The sequence below is a fragment of the Ptychodera flava genome, chromosome 15 (genome assembly GCF_041260155.1).
Source record: "Ptychodera flava strain L36383 chromosome 15, AS_Pfla_20210202, whole genome shotgun sequence".
In the NCBI taxonomy this organism is placed as follows: Eukaryota; Metazoa; Hemichordata; class Enteropneusta; family Ptychoderidae; genus Ptychodera; species Ptychodera flava.
This window is the reverse complement of record NC_091942.1, coordinates 30,790,605-30,817,906: the sequence shown is the minus strand read 5'-3', so window position 1 is coordinate 30,817,906 and position 27,302 is coordinate 30,790,605. Positions and strand designations below refer to the sequence as shown.

Genomic DNA, 27,302 nt, shown 5'->3' with positions numbered 1-27,302 from the left:
AGAATAAAACAAAGCCAGTTTGAGATGTAGTGTTTCTAAGTTGGAGTCCTTTGCTGTGAAAACCCTCATGTACCTGCTTTACAACAAGATCAGAAATACATCCATGGAATTTCAAGGAGTGTTATGGTACACATGGACGAAGTTCTTTACCCATACCCAGTAATTTTCTAAAGAAAATCTATGTTTCTGACTTAACTGAGATGAGAGTAATATTTGATTGTATCTCGGATGAGAGACATTTGCCACCTCTGTATCCTCCATGAGAATTTTACAGAATTTATCCCTAATTTAACAGTTCCCTGTCTGCCCATAAAGTCATCTTCATCTGTCTTAATGTCCCTGACCCTAGTTTGTGGTTGATTTATCTTTTCCTCCCCAGCCGCTGATAAATACATTCCTGCCTTGATGGTAACCTGGTTTCATTTGTCGTCCTGCATATTGAAATCTACAGTCATGAATCAATTTAATTTTGCCATGGTACCCAAAAAATACCCCCAAATATCCATCATGTATTGCGCTTTCACAGACATGCTAGTAGTGTAGACAGCAAAAATCTTCATGCAATTTCCAAAGACATTAATCAATATCTCAGTTTTCATGCAGTAGAAATATGCCAGTTTTGTTTAAAGTTTGTAAAAAATGTATGAGTAGCTGACGCAAGCTCAATTTTTCAACCTTTCAGGAAAATTTCATCTGTTGCATTAGTCCTTGAGCATGTCAGTGTCAAATCAGGTGGAAAAAGTTGCCACCAGTAAAGTGCATAATCTCTCACTGTTGAATAAGCTAACTGACATATCATGCCCACTGTTAATCTCCAGTTTTCAGGAAACTACCTCCATCCATTGCACTTACGGAATGTCGTAATAAACTTCCACATGCATCTATTTCAGTGATTGCCTGCATACAGAAAAATGTATTCCAGTTCATATATCCATTTCGGTGATGGGTTCTTGTCGTGTACAATCATAGACCGGAAGAGGGGAAGAAATGCCTCTGTCTATGATACAATATACTCTGTCAACCCCTGGTTTTGGATGCATATGTACACATACCATACTCGATTTTCATTGAATTTAATGAGCCTGCCAACCTGATGAGCTCTGATCCAGAGCCGTACACACTCACTGTTACAGTTTTGAGTCTTGTGAGAGCAAAAATGATTTGTTAACACTGTGAGATCAAGGAATTTAAAATGCACGTGTCGGTTGAAAATGTGAAATTGAATGCAAATATCTAATTGATAGGGGGTTGGATGTGGGTGAATATACTGTGTAATGGTATATACAATGTGCATGCCTTGAAGGTATTGGTGATAAAAGTGCGTTTATACATGTATGTGCCTTTGATTTTAACTCTGTGTACAAAATAGAGATATAAAGTTGGATGGAGGGATGTGCAAAGTATATATTGTCACCACTTTACGTCAGAGATGAAAAATTATTCTACCGCTTTCTGTTTAATTGTATTGCACAATTATGTAGCACAGTCAGCATGAGTGATTTTAATTGGTGAGGTTTTCTATACATTTGTTTGAAGATGAAGAAGTAATTGTAATCGTTATCAAAACATTTGAAAAGCAAGTCATTTTTAAGACGTGATAGGAAGAAAATATTCTTGTGACGAGTAAACAGACTTGAAGTCTAACAACAGATTCCAACAAATTTTTAAAAGTTTATAAACAGAAACCAGAACTCACAACAAATGAAATAATATTCAAATCCGTCCCAAAGCAATTTCAATATTAATGTTTGAAAAGACATTCAGGCCTTATTGAATATTCATGGTTTGGCATCAATCATACAGCTCTAAATGTTACATCAACCTTTGGAAATATCTGCCCACCTGTAGGGAATATGTACACTATATAAGTGGTGTATTTTCAGTAACAGGGTTTGGAAGTTCATCAAAATAAGTGTTAGAATATGGAAAAAAACTGAGATTGTATACTATGATTTGCATTGTAGGGAACTGGTTTGTTCTTGGGTAAGTCTTTGAGTTCAAATGACAAAATCCATTCACTGACCAATATCTTAATCATCTGTTTGTATTTCAGAGCATTAGAGTATAGTTTAAATCATGGAAAATGTAACTTTATCAGCAATCCGAACTGTCAGAGTTTTGCGTCCGCTAAGAGCCATCAACAGAGTCCCAAGTAAGTATATATCATCAACCAAGTATTTCCATTATTAGACGAAGGAGATTCATTTTCCATGTTGTTTTGACAATGAAAGTTGTTTGGTTTTGATTCAAGGGAAGTTCAAACGTACTTGGCATGACCTTGAGTGAACTGCTGATGGCATTGGCCGAAATCAGCAAGAGTTTCTCTCAGCCGTAAACTGCTGTCGGACAGGACAAGTGAAGATGAAGGTTACTTTGGGGATAGCGTTGACCGATAGCAGTGCAATAAAAATTGAAAGGAATTTTCTGTGATCAAGTACATGATGTCCGAGAACTTGTGATATGCAAACGTACATATGTTGATAAATTTGTTATGAAAGATAAACATTTTTTCCAAAGGGTCAGTCTTTTTTTTGTTGGTCTTAATCTGATTTTGTACAGGTTCTGTTTTAACTAAAGTGGTCAGCCTGAAAAACCATCAAATACTGTGATCTTGTTGTTCAGGTGTGCCTGACTTGAAATCTCTGTTCAAAGTTAATTGCAGAATGTAAACCAAGCATCTCTTCTTTGTTCACATAGACATGTGTTCAAGATTTTCATGGAGCAAAGATACCAGGTCTTTGTTCATGAGTGCGTACTTTGTTCATTGATGAGTTACATACTGTTTAAAGTTGGGTAAAGTTTGGTATGTGATTCATAAACATGCAAAGTATCAATTCCTCCACCTTCTGTGATTGGAATTGTTTTGAAAAGGGGAAAAGAATGTTCTAGTCATTCCAAAACAAACATTAATTTGCATGATCATTAAGTGAGTGTTATCTGATGATCGAATCTCGTAAATTGTATTCTGAGTTGTGAAAAAGACAATTATTCAGCGTGATTTGTAGTGTGACCTATTTCATATAAGTGTGACTGCGCTTCATGGAAAAAAGATATCTCACCGTGAAGTGTGGACATGGTTCAGTTGGGGTTAACACACTGCTGACATCAATTGTTTTACAGAATTTACAACCTCTGCTCCACCCAGATCTGCTCGTCTCACTTTCGACCCCCCTCTGAATTGGGCCTTATGGGAAATACAGTATGTAACTGTAATGGCATAAAATTGTTTTTGTTCAAAATGTTTGTGGTGATTTCGCAAATATTTCAGAACTCGGTGAACTGTATCAATGAAAAGCGGTAAAACATCATTGAGAGATGTGAAGAAATATTCATAATATGGGAAAATGAATATCAAATACCATTTAAATTGATATGGCAGTATTTAGGATTTGAATACTAAAATAGCAAGCAATTCTAAATGCTTATTCCATGCAAGAATCCACAACTGTCATCACCAAAAGAATCAAACAAAATCCCCTCCCACCAAAAAAACAAAAAAAAAAGGAAAAGTCTTAAATTATGGGAAAAATTATTGCAATTGAAAGATTCAACAGAGAAAGATTTGTTTCAAAATCTCGGAATTTTGAAGTCGATGCAGAATGAAATACACACTGATCATTCGTGATATTTATAAGGCACGGCGTTTTCTTGCAAGTGTCAAGATTTAGTGTTTGGTTATAATTAGAACAACATTCATGTAACTTTAGAAACTTCTCATCTTGAGTAGATATGTTAGTCTGAGATAATCAGAACTTGTCAAGATTAATGAACCAAGCAAGCCCCCCTAGATAGATATCTTTATACAGGCTGGTTTATGTCTCCATGTAGTGTAATAAAGAAAGAGTCTGATTTAGATGCCAACAGCACACACTAAAGATAACCTTTGAAGAGAAGTTTAATCTGATCAGAGAGTACTGCGTTAATGATCCCTGGCCTCTATACCGGTTACTGGCCTGCTTCTCAGTGTTTTTAGGTCAGCATGGAGCATTATCAAATCATGTTCTGGATTATCCCTATTAAACACCGATAAATTTTTGTACCGCCCTGTTGTTTTCTATGGCGAAGATGGATTGCTGTATAGCAAATTGGGAGTAAAATGGTTACAGTTGAAAGGTCATCTTTGCCGACTTACAAATGGTTGTGTTTTGAAATTTTAAAATGGAGCCAATTTTCAGCAGTTGTTGTTGATGAGATGCACACACCAGTATATTGGTGTGCCTTGGTAATACAGAGTTTCTGAAGTCTGGACAGACCTTGTTTAAATTTAAATCAAGGAATGCCTTGGTTGGCCACTTTCAAGTTTTCACATATTATTACTTTCCTTTCACACACAATCTAAACTCCTGTTTCCCAATATTGAATTGCAAAACTTTTCAGCTTGCAGATTCAGGTAATTGTGAATACGTTGATGAAAAATCCTGGGCTGATATCACAGTGTTATAACAATTTAAAACCTCTGAGCATTAGAGACCAGATTATAGAGCCTCCAAACTGATGTTCTCCCTGTGCCAAATCTCACTCAGCTGTATTAAAATTTTATTAAATTACACACAAACTATATTTATCTACTCAAGAGTCTCTTGTTCAACCAAGGAGAGTGGAAGGCACTAAATTTGGATGACCTTGTTGAATTTTTGCTGTTTGTGGAGGAAAAACCAACATATAAATGTCTCCTTGACAGGATTTTAGGAGCCTATAAATATTCTCAGTATCTTTGCCTATGCTACATAAGTACCTGTTCTCATGACATAAATATGGCTACCTCATGGACATTTTTTTTTAGGATTGTGTCATTTGTTGCTAAGTAAGCAACGTGCTCATATACCAAGAGTGGGTTTTTGGTAAATATCCGTTGTACACTTGATGTTATTGCTTTCTCCAGCTGAAATCTGCAGCACTTGAGCACGGTGCACTTGAATCTTAGCTCAAATGAGCTTGCATTAAAAATAAAGTCAACGTTGCCCCATCCTTCTGTCAGTGGCTTTATAAAGTGTGATATGAAAGAGATTCATGATCTAAGCATTTATAGAGATTTGTGTTTGGTCATGGTTTGTTTTGTTATTCTGGATAAAATGATTATGGTTAGAATGCTGGGAATGTAACGGCACAGATGAAAAGTAGGTCAGTTTGTATCAGCTGCACGTTTTGAAAGTGTGATCCTGTCAAAGAAATCAGAGGCTATACATCTCACATCAAGTATGCGCTAGCTGATAAAGTGGCATGACTTTCGGCTTAAAACGGCATAATGCCAGGGTTAACAACCTCGCCAAGTTTTTGCCCGATGCCTCGCGTAATGTCACCTTCAGCCAGGCTTTCGTATCATTGCTAGGGCTGACATGGCTCCACGTACCACTTGACATTGCGATGAACTTCAGAGATAAGCTGTGAAGTCTGATTGGTGCATGCATTGAAATGCATTAAAACCAAACCATGGCACTCGGCTATTTAGCCACTGATGGAGAATTCATGTTTTACAGGAAAATGGACATGACCATGTGGGTGTTACAGTAATAGATGCATACCATGGTACATGTTAATAGCCTGCTACCCAACAAAGACAAACACCGATAGCATTAGGAATTGCTAATAGCCAGACCTTACGTAGATACCTTTACTAATGTTCAGTGTGGAAGTAAATTCTATGTAAATTGAATCATTTAAAATTTTACTTTTTCTTACAAAGTCATTGATTCACATGTAAAAGAACTAAACTTTCCAGATCGTGATAGTTTTGTTCATTCTTTAGGTGAAAACTAATAGATTCATATTTTCTGATCAAAAAGACTTTCTCTTTGGAGATAGTGATTCATTTGCTCCAGTTGGAAACATGACTCATACCTGCCTATAAAATCATATGTGTTCTTTTTAAAAAAGTGTTGGGTTGATATGAAAGAATTGGCCAGTACATGTCCTGTATCTGATGACATCAGGACGCGATCTGTTGTGTGTGTCTTGAAGATAAAACATAATAGAAGCAGGCATTTTCAGTGTTGCTTGTAGTGTGCGTTGCTAAGGCCTCACCCAGCGAGGATGATTCAGAGCGAAATCAAACAATGTAGTACAAATTTTACACTGTTGCAGACAGCATATTTACAAGAGAGCTTTAAGGTTTGGCGATCAGCGCAAATTTAAAGCAAGAAGATGGTCAGTTTTACCTTAGAGTGACACTAATGTTTGCCTAGAGAGCTTGAAATGACAGATGACAGAGGGATGGAATGGTCTGGTTAAGGTGTTTGGAAAGGCTATTTTTGCACCAATTCTTTTCTCAGAGTTAATGTCAAGTTTCAAGTGTTAGAATCAAGATATTTAGTTCAAATTTTCAGGATAACTCCCTTAGTGAATATTTTCTCCAAAGAATATAAAAAATGTATATTTGCAGCCATGATTTTGAAATATGACACCAGTAAATATGTAACTTTAATTTTTCATATTTTTTTTACATATTTGAATTTAATAATAATTGGATAGTATTAATATTACCAAATTAGTTATAATTATGTGGACACTATTTATTGTAAGATTTGTACGGCAGGATTTGTAAATAAAATTTGTTTTTATGATTTTACATGAGTTTATATATCAAAAAATTATTAAAACTTCTTTCAAATTTCAAAATGTGATTTTTCAAAAAGTACTTCAAATACAGGAAAATTGTGCCATACAAATCTTATCTGTAACCTTGTTAATAGGCTGTAAAAATTCCATGTCCATATCTCATTTAAAACTTGGATTAAATAGGTATACAATTATGTAGGAAAACTGTTATTCTGTCAAAAATGTTGAAAACAAGCCATATTTGCACCCGTCTTTTGAAGTCATAGAGCAGTTTTTTTGGTTAATCTCACTTTTGACACCTCTTTGACACTCAAAGAATCTAAAAATGCATTTACAATAGCAGTCACTCACTCTGAATGCCAGCACCGCCTTGTCAAACTTTCCTGAAAAACAGCAAATAATGACTTTCCCTTTTCAAACATTTTATTAAAAGCTAGGGGACCTCTACCATAGTTAATACACTAAGGACTCCCCAACTTCTTCTTATTTGGTCAGTTTTTCAGAAGTTTTAACAGGCTATAACTCTGCAATGCCTTTGTGCCCAAATGTCTAGTTTTTTTTATTCCACAGAGAATGTTGACTTCTTTTATATTTTAATAGTTTTGTTGAAATTTATAACTGACGCTCTAGCCTTTCCAACCACCTTAATTATGTCCACTGTAATCAAACAACCATTTATGCCATTCAGACCCATTTTGACCAGGCGTTGCTTCCATTAGAAATATCAAATGGTCATATAGTTGCCCTCAAGTGTAGCAATTAAGATCCTTATCCGAATGTTAAAAGCTAAAATTGCTTTATGTTCCTAAATGTGGGTCAAGAGTTCCTTTGCATTGTTCCCTTAGATTGTAATTCTATTGTGACAGCCACAATCAGATCTTGGCATACAAATATCACATGTATTAAAGCACATTATGAGATACACATTTATTATTCTCTCAAGTTGCCTTTTGTTGTGAACAAAATGGGAATAGTCATGTCTTGTTTTCTGTGGAAATTGACACTGTGATTTACAAAATTTTTTAAAAGTCAGTGGCTTGGTCAAATGGACTTCACAGCTTTGATCAATAATTTTTTTGAATTTTAATTATACATGGCCTAAATGTAAGGATCTGTTTTAATTTTGAGGAACACGTATATGAAAGTTCAATGTACTATTTTCCAAATGCAAAAGGTGAAATTGTAACTGCCCATATCTGTTCAACATCTGTAACTGTTCTGTTGGAGAGATGTGTGGGCGGCCGGCGAGAGCCCGACGTGGCCGTGTAAGGGTGGTGAAAAATTTCGCCCTCCATACTGGTTCACGCTGAGACTATATATAAGAGGGAGGTCTGCTTTGCAGGGCAGTACGGGGAACGCACTAGTTTCATTGTACCTTATTTTGGTCAGTTTTCAATTTTTAGTGTGTGATTTCATAAATGACTTACAGAATGGAATTTTTGATTTCCAACAGTAAGATGTCCTTTTTGTCCAAAATTCATGTAGCTAGTACTGTTTCAACTCCAGAATTTAAAGTGTGTTACTTTTCCCTATCTTTTTTCCATGAATTTTCTTTGTTAGTACTTTTGTACCGGTATTGTTGATGAGTTTGTCTGTTGTCACTGGAGGAGCTGGTATATCTATAAAGTTTTCTTTTTTTTACTTTCATTGCAGGTCTAAGGATCTTAGTAATGCTACTTCTAGACACACTGCCCATGCTTGGAAATGTCCTGTTACTTTGTTTCTTCGTTTTCTTCATCTTTGGAATCATCGGCGTTCAGCTGTGGGCAGGCCTGCTGCGCAATAGGTGTTTTTTAAGTGTTCCTGAAAATGCTACATTAGGACCAGGGTAAGTGATTCATTGTCTCAATATCCTCCAACAAATGGCTACTCTTGCATTTGGTAGTTTAAGGTAGTCGAAAGTGAAAGACTTACACTTTTGCTCAAACTCTCCTCGATGAAACTTCAGTTCCAGCATACACTTATCAACAATAACATTGCATATGTCAACAACGCATTGTACATGCAAGGCTAGTAATTTGTATATCATTTAATTTGTTGTAATTTGTATATCAATGTACTGTAAGGAGGTGAGTACAAAATGAGTACAAATATTAAGAAATTCTAAAAAATATTATACAAAAGTATACCTGTTGCTCCTTTAGTCTTCTAACAAAACTTTCTTTTTCTATTTTAAAAGTGGATATTAGATTTTACTATTTAGCTGTTTTTCTCTGTCTTTACCTCAAGATAATAACCATCATCTTCTGAAACTTTGTCTTTTATTAATATCTACTCTCTTTTTTCCAATCTACCTTCCCTTCCACCCTCCTCCCCTTCCTCCCCTTCCACCCATAGGTACGATTTACCAGACTATTACAAGCCTTCTGAAGCACTGGAACATGAGTGGATATGTAGCTTACCAAAGGACCCTGGAATGCTGAGCTGTGAGGACATGTCATTGCCGCGAATTCCCTACACAATAGGAAACTTAATATGCAATGAAACCGTGGAGCCCTATGTAAACTATACTTTCAACTCCAACATGACATCCTGTGTCAACTGGAACTTGTATTACACGGAATGCCGCACTAGCCAATATAATCCTTTTATGGGCGCTATCAACTTTGATAATATTTTATATGCTTGGGTGGCCATTTTTCAGGTAAAAAAAAAGTTGACAATTTTTATTCATCAGCACACAACTTCAAATGTTGCATGCGTTTACTTCATAAACTCACCATCATGAAGTCGTGATAACACATATTCTAACAAATTCAACTCTGCCGGTTTGAAATATTTTCAGTGATCATGTCACCAGTGAGTGTCTTATCATGGGGATTTGATATATTGGAAAAAAGTACATTAACACAACCAAAGAGGATCACGTGCTGCACTTACAGAACAAACTTGAAATTTCACAACGTGTACTTCATGTCCTTGATGGAACTCTAAAGCATGCATACTGTGGCTACTGCAGACATTATTTCATTTGTGCTGTTAGAAAAGAATTCTATTCACGCATCATACGCAAATCTACAATCATTTATAAAGAGTGTCTCCACATGTAACTCGGTCAGTTTTACTGCACTTATTCATCACTTAGCAGATTCACTTTGCATGTTTCAGATTTCATTTCTCACGTTAATGTTTCTGTCTATCGCCATCCTTTTTTATCACATTTTCTTGCTTGGCCCTCTTCTTTGTATCTCTTCAACCTCTTCTATCTCTCCATCTTTTCTCTCTATTGCTCCCATGTATCACTTCAATTTTCAGGTTATAAGTTTAGAAAGCTGGGTGGAAATGATGTATTACCTGCAAGATACTCACTCATTTTGGGACTGGGTATATTTTGTTACACTTATTGTTGTAAGTACCTCTTTTCTGTGTGTTCTTGAACACACACCACACACAAAAAAAAATCACATCTGTAAGCTGTTATGTATCCCCCATTCCTGGCTGCTAAATGTGCGCCTGGCTTGTTGCTGTCCACCTGGCTGTAACCCCCAGCACATGGCTTTCCTGTGAGTTGTACTTGCGGTATCTGGTCTGTGCATGTTAGTGAAGTCACATTTGTTAGTTTGTCTCCCGTTTTTGTAGGTCATATCCCTTGAAGGATGGGTTAACATCATGTATTTTCTCCAAGACGGCTATTCCTTTTGGACGTGGATATATTTTTGCATTTTGATTACTGTAAGTACTGTAGACCCGTTCCCCCTGCCCACCTCCCAACCCCACTTGTTGTCATGGTGACTAGTCTCAAGTGGATGTTTTGATGTGGTGTGTAGATCCCTGCAACCATTAATTAACTAACATGCGACTCCCAGACAAGCCAGACTAATGAAAGATGACGCCTAGTTATCACTTGTTGTGGCGTGCCTGTGTCATGGCGAAGTGAAACTGATTTTCGCACAGACTTACCAACGACACAATCCTTTGACATTTTAAATTGTGTGCAAATAAGTCATAACAGATGAGGATTTACTCGCAAATCTACTGCTATCACCCTGAGGAATAAATGCAATGACAGTGTGAAGTGATTCATGTTTATTAAAATATTGATTCACATTATGAAAATACCAACCAAGAAAAAAATATGTATTATGACCCTCAATCCAATTCATATTTTAATAATAAATGACATATTGATTACTTGTTGGCATTTTAAATTTCTGTTTTTAAGGCCAGTTTCCTGTTCAATTGAATGTGTACGGTTTACTCATGTCTTTTTCTTCTGATTTCAGATTGGTGCCTTTTTCATGATAAATTTATGTTTAGTTGTCATAGCAACTCAATTCTCAGAGACTAAACAACGAGAGAGTAAATTAATGAAAGAACAAAGGAGAAAGTTGCAAAGTTCTACGAGTACTTTAACGAGTTCATCTGAACCTGGGGGATGTTATGATGAGATTCTGAAATATCTAGCACATCTTGTTCGGAGGGCCAGGAGGCGGATCTCCCGTTTGTTAAAAAGAGTTCAGGGGAGGCGGCAGAGGAAAGTCACCCCGGCAATATCGTTACGGAAGAAGAGACGGAGATCCAAATCCGTGCATTTGCATCATCATCACTATCATCACCACCATCACTATCACTATGGTAACGGGAGTCCAAGAGCACCGAGAGCCAGTCCCGAAATAAGTGACATCGGCTCGTCGCCGACGCGGCCGAACAGGCTGATGTTGCCATCAACAAACAATAGTCTGAACCCTAGTAATGAGTCGCTTCACTCGATCACGTACTGCACTGAGGCAGTGTCCAAAATTGACTCTGTCTTACCCAAGACCCCTAGTCAGCGGTCTTCCCCTCACGCAATAGTTACAACCACAGCAACGATCTCTATCCACCGGGCGTCGTCGATAAACTACCCCACCACTAGTTCCAAGGACACAAACGAAGCACTAGCCATTGCTAAAATGAAGGCCGACGCCAAGCGGAATAATCTGTCGGATCTCTCACCAAACAGACTGACGGATAGACTCTTAGATTCCTGCAATGGTGGCAACACAGTACTTAATAGATATGATAAATTACCTCCAATTGAAAGGTCACCAAATAATAATCCAGAGCAAGAGAAAGGTGAGAAAAATCATATCTGTCTGCCTTTTCCTATCAGCTTTGTTGTGTGGATCAATACAGATAACCTTATGCTGTCTTAAAATCATCTACATACACCAACAGACAAATTTTTATCATACACACACACACATACAGACACTCACATACACATATTTGAGATGGATAAATGACTCTCAAATTTCACCTGTTTGGCCAGAAATTGACCAGCGGGCAGGTAGTCATTTCCTACAGTGTAAAATACCAATGGGAAGGGGAAAATGTCCTCGTGGCAAGGTGTGCTCAATAGTTCGAAAAATTTATGCATTTTGAGCAGGTGTTCTGATCAGGGACTTGTTCATGTGGGCGGCACTGTTTTATATAGTAAGGGAGACACAAAAGGCTTTTGTGTACACTTTTTTCCTCGCAAAAAAACAAAATTTGTGACTGTGCAGTCTACTGCCTGTGATTTTTACTTTTCTTGGACTCAAATCACTTCAGTTTTATGTGGTGATGCTAAATTTTTGGAAGTTTTCTGTTTTCTCCTGTATTTATCAAATAACCAGCTCAGCAGATCTAAAATGTACCAGAGATTTTGTTCGTTTGATTTTAATCTTCCATAACGTCATTCAGTCAATGTGTCTTGGCATTTGTTCAAATACTCTCTTCAACTACAGTATAGATACATTGGTGTGGACAAAAAGAAAGTATTGTTGATTGTGGAACGTGAACAGATCTTTGATTGGAAATTTAGTGGAGCACATAGTGTAATTATTGAATGGTGAAGTAGCCACCAGGGTGCTGGCGATCATGCTGAAATGTTGGCCATCGGTGGCCGAGAGTAACAGGAAGAATTGTGTGCTGTTTGTAGTGTACACAGTGTCATGCAAAAATTTGAACTATGGCACACATAGCGTTGGACGGAACGTGCTGAAATAGGAAAGAGTTTTGGAATTTCAAGTATTGTGTAGGGATCCTCAGAGAGTTGGACGGAATTCATCTAATTGTGTTTTAGAATGGAGTGTGGTCAAATTACACTTGACTCTTAGCCAACTGATGTGATGCATTTATAAAACAAGGCAATAAAAATGGGAAAAGTGTATACTGTGGGGAAATTTTAAATAGGAAAGCTGAGAGACGAAGTTGGCATGAAACTTGGCTTTACTAGCTTGAGTTCAAAGTTAAACAGCAGGTCAAGTTGACCTTTCACCTTACATTTTAACATACTGGTATTTAAGCCAGGAGGGTGGCGTGGGGGCAGGGGGTATGATTCCTACATGGGCATTTGTGTGTTGCATGGTAAAACAAACTGTTTCATGGTTTCATTGTGCTGACCAAGTGTCCTTGATTAATTACGTAAACTTCAGTAATATTTCAATCATGTATTTATTACATGGTACACATATCAGATTTGTAATCAGTGAGAAGTTTGTAGTAATGTCACACATTTGTATGTTAAGATGATTAAGCTCAAAATAAATATTGGTAAGTTCTTTTTTACATCTCAATAGTTGTACATTCCTGGTAAAAATATGGGAAAGACATTATTCATTGACTTTGCTCGAGAAAGCTGTGCAGTTTCTCAAATAGAAAGAGAAACTGGTCATCATGTAAAATGTTTAGAAAGTAAGATGGCAATTAAACATATCAATTCAGAAAAAAAATTTACTGGTGAAAATTGATGTAGCAATCACCCTTTTTTGCTGTATAGTTTTTGAAAACTAAGTGAATATAATGACCAAACTCTAATTCATGCGGAATGAAAATTTGCAAATGGAAACACTGTCTCTGAATATCAAACACAGGATTTCTTCCAAAACTTGGTTGATCCAATCTCAAATCTTGAATCAAAACAAAGCAAATATTCCAATTTTCTTTTCTCTATACACAGATTGTATTAGTCCGGCCCACACTCCAGTGGGCCAGAGGTTGTCGGCACCAGCATTGTCAAGTTCATCACCTTGTCCGTCCCAATATTCACATTCCCCACGCCCATCTGCTCTTGAGGCTTGTCATCTACACTCTGCAAGATGTCCCTTGCACAGCACATGCCCAACTCACGGGGCGTGCACCCACTGCCATGAATGTATGGAGAGCCAGGGGGCAGACTATGATTGGACTGACTCAGACTCAGAGTCAGACTCGGACTCAGATTCCGACTATGACTGGAACAAAAGTACTTTGGACTTGCCTGAGCAGCCGCTCGGAATCTTTGGACGGTTTAGGATATTTTTACGGAAGATTGTGGATAGTAAATATTTCATGAGGGGAATTTTGCTTTCAATTTTAGTGAACACTCTTAGTATGGGAATAGAATTTCACAACCAGGTAAGATGAATTATAAACCAGTAATTTAACATCATAATGATTCATAATAGTGCCTTTGGTATACAGTTTTAATATGAGAAGAGCATATACAAAAACACAGTGAGTGTTTGCTTTGAAAGTCTCGTTTGCAAAAAAAAAGTTGTACCAACTTTACATGCATGTCAGAAATAAACAGGTATAATAGCCCTGGCATCATTTGCAAAATTACATGACATGAAAAGATCACCAATTTAAATCTTTGAAGTATGTTCAGTTTTTAGCTTACATGTATCTACAGGCTGTTTCATGTGCACTGTATCAAATCCAAGACTGGACAATTGTTGTTGTGCCAAAAATTTTTGTGGCAAGTGTTAATAATGTAGAATGAATTCATTGCATACAAAGACATCGACATAAAAAAATTACCTTTTCCCCCACAACCATTTCGATTTTAGCCTGAGGAGCTGACACTTGTCCTGGAAATCAGCAATTTGGTATTTACAAGTTTATTTGCGCTAGAAATGGTGTTGAAGATTTTAGCCTATGGACCACTGAATTACATTAAAAATGGATTCAATGTATTTGATGGGATCATAGTTATACTCAGGTAAGATTTTTAAAATAAATTTTCAATCACTGTAATAATGTTGTTAAGGTAGTTCGTTCCTTGAAAGTGAAAGACTTAAACTTTTGCTCAAACTTTCCTTGAGGAATCTTTCAAACATTCTCTTTCAAAATAAAGAATAAAAAATCAGGGGATCACCATGCAAATTTTGGTACTTGGGAAACAAGTAACTCAAGATTTACGATATTTAAAATTCAAAATGGCCGCCATCCCTGTGTTAACTCTATGGAGAAAAATAAATTTTTGGAATTTGAAAAATTAAGCCGATGAAAAGTTTTCTTTCACCAAGAGCCTATTGTTTTAACACTTTCACTGCGTAATTAATTTTTATACGTGCTTTCCTGTGCGTAGTTTTCTATGGAAATATGGCCTTATAAATATTGATTTACATGCATGAGCTGTATCTTTGTAATTATCAGAGTATTCGGGACAATTTTTTCAGTGAGTATTGCAATATGACAGAGCATCATAAAAATGCACAAAAAGTCATGTGACACACCTAGAAGATCACTTGATCATGGCGGCCATATTGGATTTTACAAAAAAATTCAAAAAATGTTGCATTTTTTTGTTATTTCAATATATAAATGTATTTTTTTCAGCGTAACACTTTAAAAAGTACTACATACGTTTTAGTAACTCAAATTCAGTAGGGGGAAAACATACTCTAAAACATATTCCACATAAATAAGGTTAATATGCATATTTATTACAAGTTCATCTTCGAACAACAGGTATCATCCGACATTCAAAAGAGAGCTATATTATATATAAGCTTATATACTGGTAGCAAGTCCGATGTGTAATTGTCATTGATAGATTGGTGTCGTACAACCTCCACAGGATACCCCATCAACGTTTGTGACGTCGGTCACCGGCCCTTTGTTGCACTTTTCTCTCAGCACGCTCAGCTGGCCTACCTGCCTGTCTTGCTTGCAATCTCTGTCTTTGCTCAACTGGTTCGGGAACATGTTCAAGTTTGGTATTAGAGTTGTAATTTGAAATTTGACTTCCGCTATCTCCGTCGAGTTCAGTTTCAAAATCAGTAACAATTCCACCATCACTGTCTAGAAAAACATGCTCAAGGGCTTAGTCGTTGTTAAACTGTGCCTGCATCGCCATTTTTAAATACTCTCTGACAGAAAAACAACAACCGCTCACACGATCCTTACAATCACGGCGAGAAATGACCGAGTATGGCGGCATTTGTTTACAAATTTGACGCGCATGCTCATTTAGGTTTGACCTCTACCTCGTACAGCAACGCTAGGCTTGAGGAAATAGTCAACAAACATGATGTAGATCAGACAAAGTCAACATATATCGAACGCATATAAATGCGTACATTCTTGGCGCGTTACGCGCCTCCCGCAGTTCTGGCTGTTGGCGCAGAATGCGCCCTCCCGCGGTGAAAGTGTTTAAAATGAACCCCCACAAGTGGTATATCACCAAAGAATGGGGAGTCCAAATTTCTTTCCCCGAAGCGTGTTCTACCTTAAGGGTAGTCCTTTTGTTGAAATAATTTGAGATGCTGGCCAGTGTCAAAGGTAGCTAATTATGATAGTTGTTATTTGAAATGTTTTAATCAATGCATTTGATCATACAAGGTAATTGCTTTCATCAATGACATCCTAAGACTCTTTATTATATAACATAAAATTTCTGTGTTAGCTTTTAGTCAGCATTTAGATTTATGCCAGAACTTCATGTTTTTGTGGAGGGATATAGTTCATATTCAAGGTATTTACCATTTTACAATGAAATATCAAATTTGCATTTATTCTGTGAAAAGATCAACAAGGAAGGAGAGTGTCTATTGGCCAATCTGGTCTGTTGAATTAAAGCGCAGTGGTCGTCGCGCCGTGCTTGCGTGGTTTTTTTGTTGATAAACATAAATTTTTGTAAACATAAGTCTTCTCAACTTCAATAGGAGTGAGATGGGAGCAGTCCCCCACTTTGTTAAGGCCTTTGTAAGACTCAACATCATGCAATAGTAAAATATTAAGATCGGAAACGAACTTCAGTGGTATAAACTCGTGTAGAGCTACGAACATTGGGACACTACACTCAGCACATATGTCGCTGAGTTCACTGTACGCAGAGACAGTGAACAAAAAGCTTTGATCGCGCGCGCGATCACGCTGGTTATACACAATGCTATGTACAGTACAGTGAAAATACATAACTAAAATGATCAACATTGCCTATATATGTAGACCAGCAACAAGCACAATGCCTAACACAAAAATTACACTCAAGACCATGATCGGCTAGCCTGAGCAGGACACGGGAGATGTTGTTGGGAGACGGTCACCGCGTTGACGTACACGGATATAGAGAATCCGGTCCCACAACGTACCGGCCGGCCCGCGACGACTTGGCCCACAACCAACTGTTGATCACCATGTCTTACTTCTCCTAGTATTACGTGGTAAGAAATAGTAAATGTCAGGAAACAATAGACAAAACGAGCGGGTTTTCGCGGCATTTGGCAGGAAAATTGCACGGCTACACCGTGCACCGTGCCCCGGGCCTGTGCACGGTCATGGCAGTGATCCAACCGCTAGCTGGTGTAGGCCTACCGGTGCTGGGCAAACTTTGTTGTTGTACCCCCTGATTGCCGGGTAGGTCTGAATCCTCTTTCAAGTGAGATAACCCCCACATAACAAGAAGACCTATGAAAGGTCCTTCGCTTGACTTGATACCTGTACTCAGAATTCTCGTTTGCACCCCAAAACGGGGTAAACTTTGTTGTAGTTGAGTTGGATTCTCCACAGCCGAGTGTAGCGCGCCATATACCCGGTTTGACATGGACGTTCATACAGACCACGGAACGGAACAGATGCAGAGATGCTTCTTGCTGCAGCGGGCATTGCTCTGCGAGCTGTAGATTTCTGTAGTTTGAGTTGTTGTCTTTGTACAACTTGTTGTACTCCTGTCGGGTCTCTTGAAATGAAAGCTCTCGTCCTTGCTAGCGATGTCGAAAACTAGAGCCCGGTCGTTGATAGTCTGTTGGCGTATACATGCGTACGTCTAGCTCTATGGCTCGAGCGATAACAGTAGCCGAGCCCCATTCAACTGATTCAAGAAAATCATGAGCAAATGTGATCTCAATCCAGCGTGCAATTATTGTTCAATATTCAGCAGATATTTAACTTAGATTAATTGACCTTTTATTGCGTGTTACATTTGGTTAGTTGGTATGCTTGTGACAGATCAGCCGCCATTTTAACAAGCGGCAATATCGCAAACATTACAATCAACCCGTAACATGTGCAGCGTTCTTGGATTTGTTTACAACAGAGGGGGACCCCCTCAGGAGGATGCGCAGCGCGACGACCACTGCGCTTTAATTTCCACCAGCTAGACACTGTTACATATTTGATTACACTCCATATTGTCTACAAGAAGCTTGCTAGTTGAAATATTTTTGTTAGATTTAACAGGGAGGAACCTCTAAAAGGCAAAACAGCTTGGGAGGCCTTCACAATTATAAATCACGATTTTAGCAACACAAGCCCACCTCTTGTTTTTCAAGTCTCATGTGGGTGTTTTACAAACAGGCATCTGTTTCCCTGTTTGCATGGCATGGAGAGATGACAATTGTTTGAGGTTGACTGATTCGTGACTTGCAGTCTTTGCGTTAACGCACTGCGGGCTGTTTCCTTCCTCTGACTCCATCTTAACCATAATCCATCACTTTTTGATACATCTATCGGTCAGTCCATATCATTGTAAAAGAGTACTATACAGGCAACCAGTGTCCCGCAGGCTATATTATCGTAAAAGAAATCCATCAAAAACAAAAGAAAAAAGAAAAAAATTGACGGAAACCAGCATCTGTAAGAGTTAGGAAGATGTCTGTATACTACGCAGATTGTAAAGTGATCTCTGTTATTTCAAAATAATCTTATGATCTGTTGCAGGCATCTCTCATTTCCTGTAATACTAGGTTTCAAATGCCCTTATTTCATGATTTGACATTTCGAAAACTCCCATGGTAATTGTTCTCTTTCAACTTCTTCATATTATCTCTTCATTATTGTGATAATCATGCACAAGTTAAACTCAAGATGTTTAATTTTAGAAGTAATTTTCATTGTCCATGCTGTTTAATATCGAGACGAATTGATTACTATGTTCTGCTCAATGTTTGTCAAACATCAAAAGTTTCACGCGATAAAAAATTCATATTTCACTCAGTATTTGACAGACAAGTTTTGACCTGGAACAGTTTAACAGAATGTGCATATAAGTGATTGACCATTGTGGACATTAAAATTTTAGTCATACTAAATTGTCAGTTAAAATTAACTTTGATAATTTGTATAATGTACACCTGTACTTTCTTTGAGTGTTTCTGATCCAAATTGAAAGCCATTTTAATTGGCCTCCATTTACAGTACATATGTACAGCGTAGGGAGCTGTCAGGATCAGTCAGTGTCTATTGAGAATTGTTGCATGTACACGATATCACCTAGTGTTTGGGTGTGATGATGGATGCATCATGGGATTGATCATGGGATAGGAATTATAAAAGTAAATGTCATAGTGGCAGTTACAAAAATATGCAAATCAACTTCAAAAAGTGATCAGCTTCAAAATAAATTGTCAGTAAGCCTTGTAAGAGATATTTGGCCATTTTCTTTGATACATAGTACCTTTATTGTTCTGCTTTGGATGCCCTTCTGAAATTCAGATTTGTCTAAATGATAATTAAACATACAAGGATCAATTTTTCGGATTAATTTTTCCTTAATTTTTGGCCAAAACGTATTTTGTAAAACTGTCACTTTTATGGTTGGGTTCCTACAGGACAACCTTAGTAAAAAAACTTTCAAATGATCCTATTCATTACAACATCTGTACCCACTAAGTGTCTGTGGCAGGTATTGATAGCCATTGTTGCAGTAGATAATCAATGTAACGCCAAGTATAAGAGTTAACCCTTGGAGTATTGTAATTTTTCCCACCAAAATTATGGTGATATATTTTACTAATTTTTATGAATTTTTCTGTAATTCTTGAGAAAATTTTGGACCAGGTGGACACTACTTATTGTAAACTCCAGTTTTTGGTCAAAATTTTGGGAAAAATGAAAATGTTTGGACCTGACAAACATTGTCTGGGTTATATTTTATAATGGCAACAAAAATTGACTTATGTGCTCAAAGGGTTAAATTCATGAACCTATATTTGGCCCTGACATTGATTGATTCTTCTAAATGCAGGAAAGATTCAAAAGATTTTGGGGAGATACAAAATTGAGAAGTCATTATCATTTATTCTGCTTGACAGTGTCTGTTTTTGTATTTTCCCTGCAGCATTGTTGAGATTGCTCAAGATGGCACTGGTGGTCTTTCAGTACTAAGAACATTTCGCTTGCTTCGAATTTTGAAACTAGTACGCTTCATGCCAGCACTGCGGAGGCAGCTCATGGTGATGTTGAAGACAATGGATAATGTAGCAACATTTTTTTCCCTGTTGGTATTATTTATTTTCATTTTCAGGTAAGTTTAACTCTAGCCTTGTTTCATATAGAACAAGAAACTGTAAAATTGGCACAAAGTTCATTTTAAAAAGCCAACATTGTCCTCTGGGATTGGATATCTCAGAGCTTGTAAAAGTGTGGTTGAACTTCTCTTTAATTTAATTCTTTGACATTAATTCCCTTGAGGTCGTGCTAAGTGCTGTGAAGTTCAACCTCGGTGACCTTACTCAACATTATCAGTGAAAATTTGGACATTTATTTAATTGCCAGGCATACACGACCTGACAAAAGGTCATGGCAAGGTAAAGGTCACACTGAGGCAAAAGGTCATTTTCTCAGCTTAGGTAGTAGGGCTTCTGTTGTGTTTCAGTTGCCTTGGACTGTGATCAGGCCAAAATGAATGTAATCACCGCACATTAAATACATCTTAAAGGGGGTTGCAAAATTCAATTATGCTGTTATAGTTTTCAAAACCTTTGAATGACTGCATAACTTTCTAATTGAAGGAAAGAATCATGAAAATCTGTTTGAGATGCCAGCCTCGAGGAATTATCAAAAATCAGGATTGTAGTTTTAGAATGTTTTCTCATACTTTTTCTTTCAATATCTTTCCACCTCCCTCAGCATTCTTGGAATGCATCTGTTTGGATGTAAATTTTGTGAATATCTAGATGATGAAGAGAAGATATGTGATAGGAAGAATTTTGATTCTTTGCTCTGGGCAATTGTTACAGTGTTTCAAGTAAGTGCAGAAATAGAATTGATTGGTACTATAAATGTGATGCTAAACATATTATTGCAGGCATTTCATTGACTACTGCTGCCAGAAATTTTAACAAATTTAATTATTTTGTGACTATCGGCAGCTTATGATCATATACTTTGACGTTGCGACCAGTGAAATCTATTCCACAGGACCAATTTTGCCATGCCTGAAAATGGAATTTCTGAAAGTCGAAAATTTGGAAATGTATCATCATTCCGAATCAGCACTATCATATGATTGACTTTTTTCCATTCAATTATCATTTTTCATTATCAAGTGTAAGTATTATATGTTGTTTGAATACAGATAGTTTTTGTGTGGTGGGTTTGAATACAACAAGAACATAGTAACTGGCAGCTACTGGTCTTGTTCATCATAGCTTTCAATGTCAATAGTTACCATAATCACTAACAGTGATGACAAATGGGTCACAACTGTCACACATATTATTATTATTATTATTCTAACAACAACAACAACAACAACAATAATAATAATAATAATAATAATTATTATTATAATAATTATTATTAATATTATTATTATAATCACTATTACTATTATTATTGTGTGAGAATTTCTTGCATACTCCAGACCTAACGCTTGGCTGTGATGAGAGTGTTAGATACCCAGTACAGAGGTTGATACTTTGCATAACTCAGACAAAAGTACAAATACCTCACAGCAAGACATCTATGCCTAGAGTGCACTGCTGTCAGTAACCCAGGGGAAAACACATCACTTTTTCGATAGATCTTGCAGTCACTGGCCAATGTCATCCATTTTGTTGAGTAATCGCACAATGTGGTATTATGGCACAGCGGTTATTGCAGTCAATTAGCCAAGTTAAAATTCACCTCGCTCACGTGAAGTAATGCCGATATACACTTTACATTGAAACTCACGATCTAATCAGGCAGTTTTGTCACAGACGACTCTCAATATTTTCAAGACAACTTTAACATCTTGCTGAGTAGTTTATCCTCTTTGCAATTTACTTCAGCCGTGACTTACAAAAGTGCATGCCAGCAATTGTGATTACATTTATGCTGTTGAATTTCAGATCTTGACCCAGGAAGACTGGAACGTGGTCCTGTATAATGGCATGTCCAAAACCTCCTCCTGGGCGGCGTTATATTTCATCGCGCTAATGACATTTGGAAATTACGTGCTGTTTAATTTACTGGTAGCCATTTTAGTGGAGGGCTTCTCGTCAGAGGTGAGTCTGAAACGGCACCAAGCAAATGACATGGAAATGTTTGTCATGGTTGCATTGATATTACTGTACTTGGCAGACATCATTTAACCGTCATAAATCTGACATTAGATTTGACGCCAGCGATAATAAAGGATGACTCATCGGTGTATAGACTTTTCTCAAGTTATTAGTGGCAGGAAAAGGGGGCCAGTGATGCAGTCTAGTGGAGGCATCATTTCTCCATGGCACGGAATCACATTGTAAATTATTGTGCATAAGTGAAGTCACTTTCAGACAAATTTCTCTTTTTTCAAATACCTTAAAGAACATTTCTGCTGTGAGGGAACAATTATTTTTCACGTAAAGGGCTTGATTCTATCAAAAGTATGGTGTCTATTGCATATCTTATATACTTCAAGCATAAATCATGGCAATTGAATGGAGACACTTGCCTTCCGCACATTTAACTTTGTGATTTGAATTAAAACCTGTCTACTGGCTGTATGACATGTTAGAAAACCAGACAAGCCTCTTGTGCTATGCAATTTTTTTGCTTTTTAACCTCTTTATTCTTGCACTCGCAAGGGTATGTTTTACCTGTTTTTCACAGAAAAAGGGTTACAATGGCTTTCAAAGTGTAGTTAGTAATTTTTCAGCAATACATATTTTAAAAATAATAGTTAATATTTTGTAGTCTTTACTCAGAATGGTGCAGTTATTTCTGTGCATTTTAAGTCCATTTTTAATTGACTTCCTTCTATTCAAAGTCTAATCTGCTTTGCACGTGGCATGTGAATATAAGTTGAGCAAAATGTAGAGCAAAAACCATGTCATTATGTCATGGATTGGCCTATTTCATTATCATTCTCCAAGTTTATTTCAAGTATGCACTGTACTGATAATTGTGATGTGTTTAACCATGCAATAGCCGAAACAGACCTATTTGTTTTCTCAGACCCTGATTGCAAAGTGAAGTATACATAGCTGCAAAGGGTTGTTAGGTCTGTTCCACAGTCACAGCACACAGCTACACTGTGTAGTCACTAGATCTAGATCTGAAAAATCGGTTGAGCTCACTGTTGCTAAAGTGGAAATGTTTTCATTATGTGTGCAATTTGTGTACAGAATTGAAGAAACTTGTTCGAAGACCGGTCGACAATCCTGCCAAAATTCAAACCAAATTCTAACTTGATCATGTTCAATTGACATAGGGATCTGACATACCTGGTACATATTATAAAACTCTGCCAAAGAAAGACTCTAAAAGGTGACAGAGTTTGATGTAAATTACTCCTTTGGCAATGAGATTTCGGAAATTGATAGTATACGTACAGCTTTTGTGCATTTCATAATTTGTAAAAACAGACAATTCCAAGCAACATGTCAGCTCACCTTTTTACAGCACCAAGTTTTGTGGATCTCCATCCATCTTTTCACATTCACTCATTCCATTTATGCATGAATCAAAAACCAATTCTTCTCTATCTCCTATCTTCTCTTCTTTCCCACACCCCTTTTTTTCTCAATACATAACTTTACATATCACATCAAAAAAAACCAAACCACATACTGTATACACCCTGTTTCAACCTTACAAATGTACCCCATCCACTCATGGTGTCCACATTGTTACATTCGGCTGCATGTGCTGCTTTTAAATATGCTTGGTAAGTATATTACTGGTCCTTCATCTTCTTTTTTTTGGACTTTTTCAACAATTTTTCATCCATAACTTCTTCCATTTTCAGTGTCATTCATTAATCTTTTTACATCTTGCCATGACATTTTTGTCTGTCTGTGTCTATCACCTCATTTTGTTTGGTAATGTCTGTTACAATGTAATTCACAACTCTGTTTTACTAACTTTACTACTGTCTTCTTGCAGTGTGTGTGTGACTCATATTTGGTGATTTATGACTTTTTTCTTTTGTTTTTTGGTTTTTCTGAATTTTCTAACATTTCAAAGGCTCACCTTTCTATATGTGTGCTTTCCATACCGTCTGTGTTATCATTTACTGTGATGTTTTTACATGAATCCTTATATTTAAAAATCTCCTTGAATATTTGTACATTTTGAAAAAATAATGAAGGCAGGTATAGATATATTCAATGTGCTTATAATCCTTCTTTTAGGACGAAAAAAAGAAAGATGCAGATGCCGAGAGTTCAGACGGCAGCTCTGATACCAGCTCACAGAAAAACAACAACTCCAAAGAAAGCAAGGCACTGGAAGATGTGTCGCAAGACGGAGGTTAGTTTGTTTGTGTGGTCATCCATAAATTCACTGTTACAATATAATTTTACACCAGTTTGTGCTGTGAGGAAAATTCTTTTTTGAATTTATAAGATGGCAGCGGAAATATATTTCATGCGACACATGCCTGTGGCATTTGGATTGCACATGAGTGGCATTTGGTTTCTTGTGAACTTGTTTTATGACACTTGTGAAAATTTGTGTGGTACAAAGTACAATGACATTCAGTCGTTGTGTGGCTTAGCTGAGCTAGTGAAAGCTGTTGCAATAGGAAAAATGTTGCATTTTGTTATGAATACGTCGCTGAGAGGTTAAAATTGTGTTTTGAGATGTATAGCAATTAAACTGCCCCTTGTATTGTGATGCACAACTTTTACCTTTCATGCTCATAAAATACCTGTGTTCCCACATCAAACATTTCTGCTTGACAGACAGCACATGGGTTTCAAAAAAAACACATCTTCAATTGTCACTTGTGTTATAGTGTGTTCATATGTCACGCTACATCACAGCTAGTAACAACACACAAAGGACTAGAGTTCTGCCACTATTAATCATATCACACTGTCTATTCAAAGCCATATTGCATTTTGTAGCATGCTGCCGAAGACATCAAGCCGTGCCACGTTCACCATGTTATGGTATGATCACCCTGTAATATTATTCCAGATTCTCCAATAATATAATTTTTACCCCTGTACCCAGGTCGTATCTACTATGCCTGTGATAAGGTATTCTGTGTCACAGTCCTGCCATCCAACTCTCCAGCAGTCCTACTGTGTGATAGGTCATATCATAACACTCGTGGGGCTTGTCACGTCACACTGCATTCAATCAACTCACACTGCACCACTGTATCTTTCTTTTACTCCTCCACTTGTCATGGCTGCCAATAATTTTAAACAACAAACAATGCATAAGCCATGCCCAAGTATTTCACAATGAAATGGTGTACACGCAAGTACAATCACTAGTTACAAGGAAACCGAGTCAACAGATCTCATAGAAAACAAAGTATCCTGATTGCATAATTTGCCAATAATGCTTCCATTCTTGAAGGCACTAGATAAGCGTTGCATTGAAAGAGAGCCCAAGTTACAAAATGTCTTTTTAACCGATGCATTATTACTGGGAAAATCCTTGACCTCATAGGGGATAAATACTTAAATGGACTGTACTGTAACTGTATCTTTTAATGATTTTTTCAACTATTTTTGTTCTGTACATCAATATTAAGCTCTTGTTCAACTCCACAAAGCATGTTGAAATGCTAACTGTTTAGCTTGTTAACTCTGAATTTTGTAAGAGTGTAAAATGCTTGTTATTGTTTACATTTGAATTCTATTCCGGACCAGAATTGACTCATCAACAATAACAATGCAGTCTGCGAATATGTACAGGTTGAGTTGACAAGATAGATACTGTTTATCTCAACATGCTTTGAGGATTAGGATAAGATAGTATATTTGGGATTAAAAAGAAAAGTAAAGAACAAATCGTCAAAAGTTACAGCTACTGGCCTTTTGATTTTAATTGGCTGAAAACATAATAGTAGACTGAACAACAACATAAAATATAGCAACAATGGTGGTCACAGGTGTACCATTATGACAGAGAGATCAATACCCTGGTCAAACTGACAATGTGAAAGTGATCTATATGTGTATCAAGATGAACAGCATAGAGAAAAATGTCAAAGGTATAGTGGTATGCTGTAGAGGTCTTCCATTGTTGTATAAAAGACAAACATTGCACAAATATTGCTGTGTGTGATCATAATTTTAAAGATGGCTAAGTACCAGTAAAGAGTTTCCTTTGTGGTGATAACAAGGTGACTCTTTCACAGAGCCAGGAAACTGTGTCTGTAAATTGGTAGATAGGTGTGGCACATGCTGTTAGTGATGAAGGAAGGTGTTTGAGAGATGCATGGATTTTAGGAGCCATTTGATTGCACAATGTTGTCTGTTTTTCTAGAAGGGAAGATGATTGCAGACAGCAGCGATCCACACAGTTCTCACAGAGCCTATCATGGGAGTCATTTACGTGGCCCTCCTATCATTACTCATACAGCGGCGACTCCTCAGGGTTCTCCAAACACAGACAATCCTAGTAATAAGAGTAGTTCCAGACACAATCACGACACGACGCTGTTCGACTCTGATAGCAGATCTGTTGTAAGTACTCACATTTGCCATGAAATCCATGCTGCTTTTGATTATGTGTCCTTGGCAGTGAAGCCTGTCTGAGTGAGACAAATCGTTCAATTAGCATAGATCCAGATTTACACCTGGCAAGTTATCGGTGTAGAGAATAGTGGCTTCTGTCAATGTGCTTTATTGTCACAGCTTTTCTATTGTGGTCCCATGATACTCAGTGAGACCGTCCATTGCTTCACTTGCCATTTTGACTCATGAATTGCAGACTTTTCCATCATTGGATACTCATTACAATTCAAATACTGTACCCTATTTGGTCAAACACTTTGAGATTTTGATCAAGTCAGAAAATGTCACATATTTCATGAGTGGCGGCTTTAAATATCAAATGGTGAGCTCCTATTTGGAGTTATTGAAAGAAATGTTGTTCACGACCCCAGTATACAATTATCTGTTGAAACTATAAGTTGTTTCTGTGAAAGAAATACATGTTGTAGAAATTACAAAATCTACAAGTGATTGACAATTTGTTTGAAATTATGAAATTAAGAAACATTATACCATAATCAAACTTAGCAGTGTCCAGGTGTAGTTACCCGACAATTTTTTCATCCACAATTGATTTTCTATTGTATCTTTGATAGTCAACACTTAGTATTCGTGCATCACCTCAGTTACGACGAAGAGGAAGTCGTAGTAGTGAATTTAGCATTGGAGATAACAGCAATGACAGACATTCCGAAAATGGAGTAAGAGGGCACCAGCCAATCAGAAGGCTTCACAGTCATCACAGCAATAGAAGGTAAGTCATTGGTCACACTGTACTAGCGACATGATGGGAAATGTATGTGACACTGCCTGACATTTTGGTATTGTTTTATACACAATAAATGATTGTAGACGTGTACACATTTTAAT

At 37.1% G+C, this 27,302-nt stretch overlaps 1 protein-coding gene across 1 annotated transcript in view; it reads left to right on the top strand.

The window, feature by feature from the left end:
- LOC139151857 (voltage-dependent T-type calcium channel subunit alpha-1G-like) overlaps window positions 1-27,302 on the top strand; it is a 130,442-nt gene that overhangs the window by 62,960 nt on the left and 40,180 nt on the right. Inside the window, 14 exon segments of the mRNA XM_070724886.1 lie at window positions 2,054-2,075; window positions 2,077-2,152; window positions 8,209-8,383; window positions 8,893-9,199; window positions 10,135-10,227; window positions 10,779-11,610; window positions 13,478-13,914; window positions 14,349-14,500; window positions 19,844-20,029; window positions 20,635-20,752; window positions 21,840-21,995; window positions 24,108-24,225; window positions 26,203-26,402; window positions 27,029-27,186. Coding sequence (XP_070580987.1) covers window positions 2,054-2,075; window positions 2,077-2,152; window positions 8,209-8,383; window positions 8,893-9,199; window positions 10,135-10,227; window positions 10,779-11,610; window positions 13,478-13,914; window positions 14,349-14,500; window positions 19,844-20,029; window positions 20,635-20,752; window positions 21,840-21,995; window positions 24,108-24,225; window positions 26,203-26,402; window positions 27,029-27,186 — 3,030 coding nt within the window.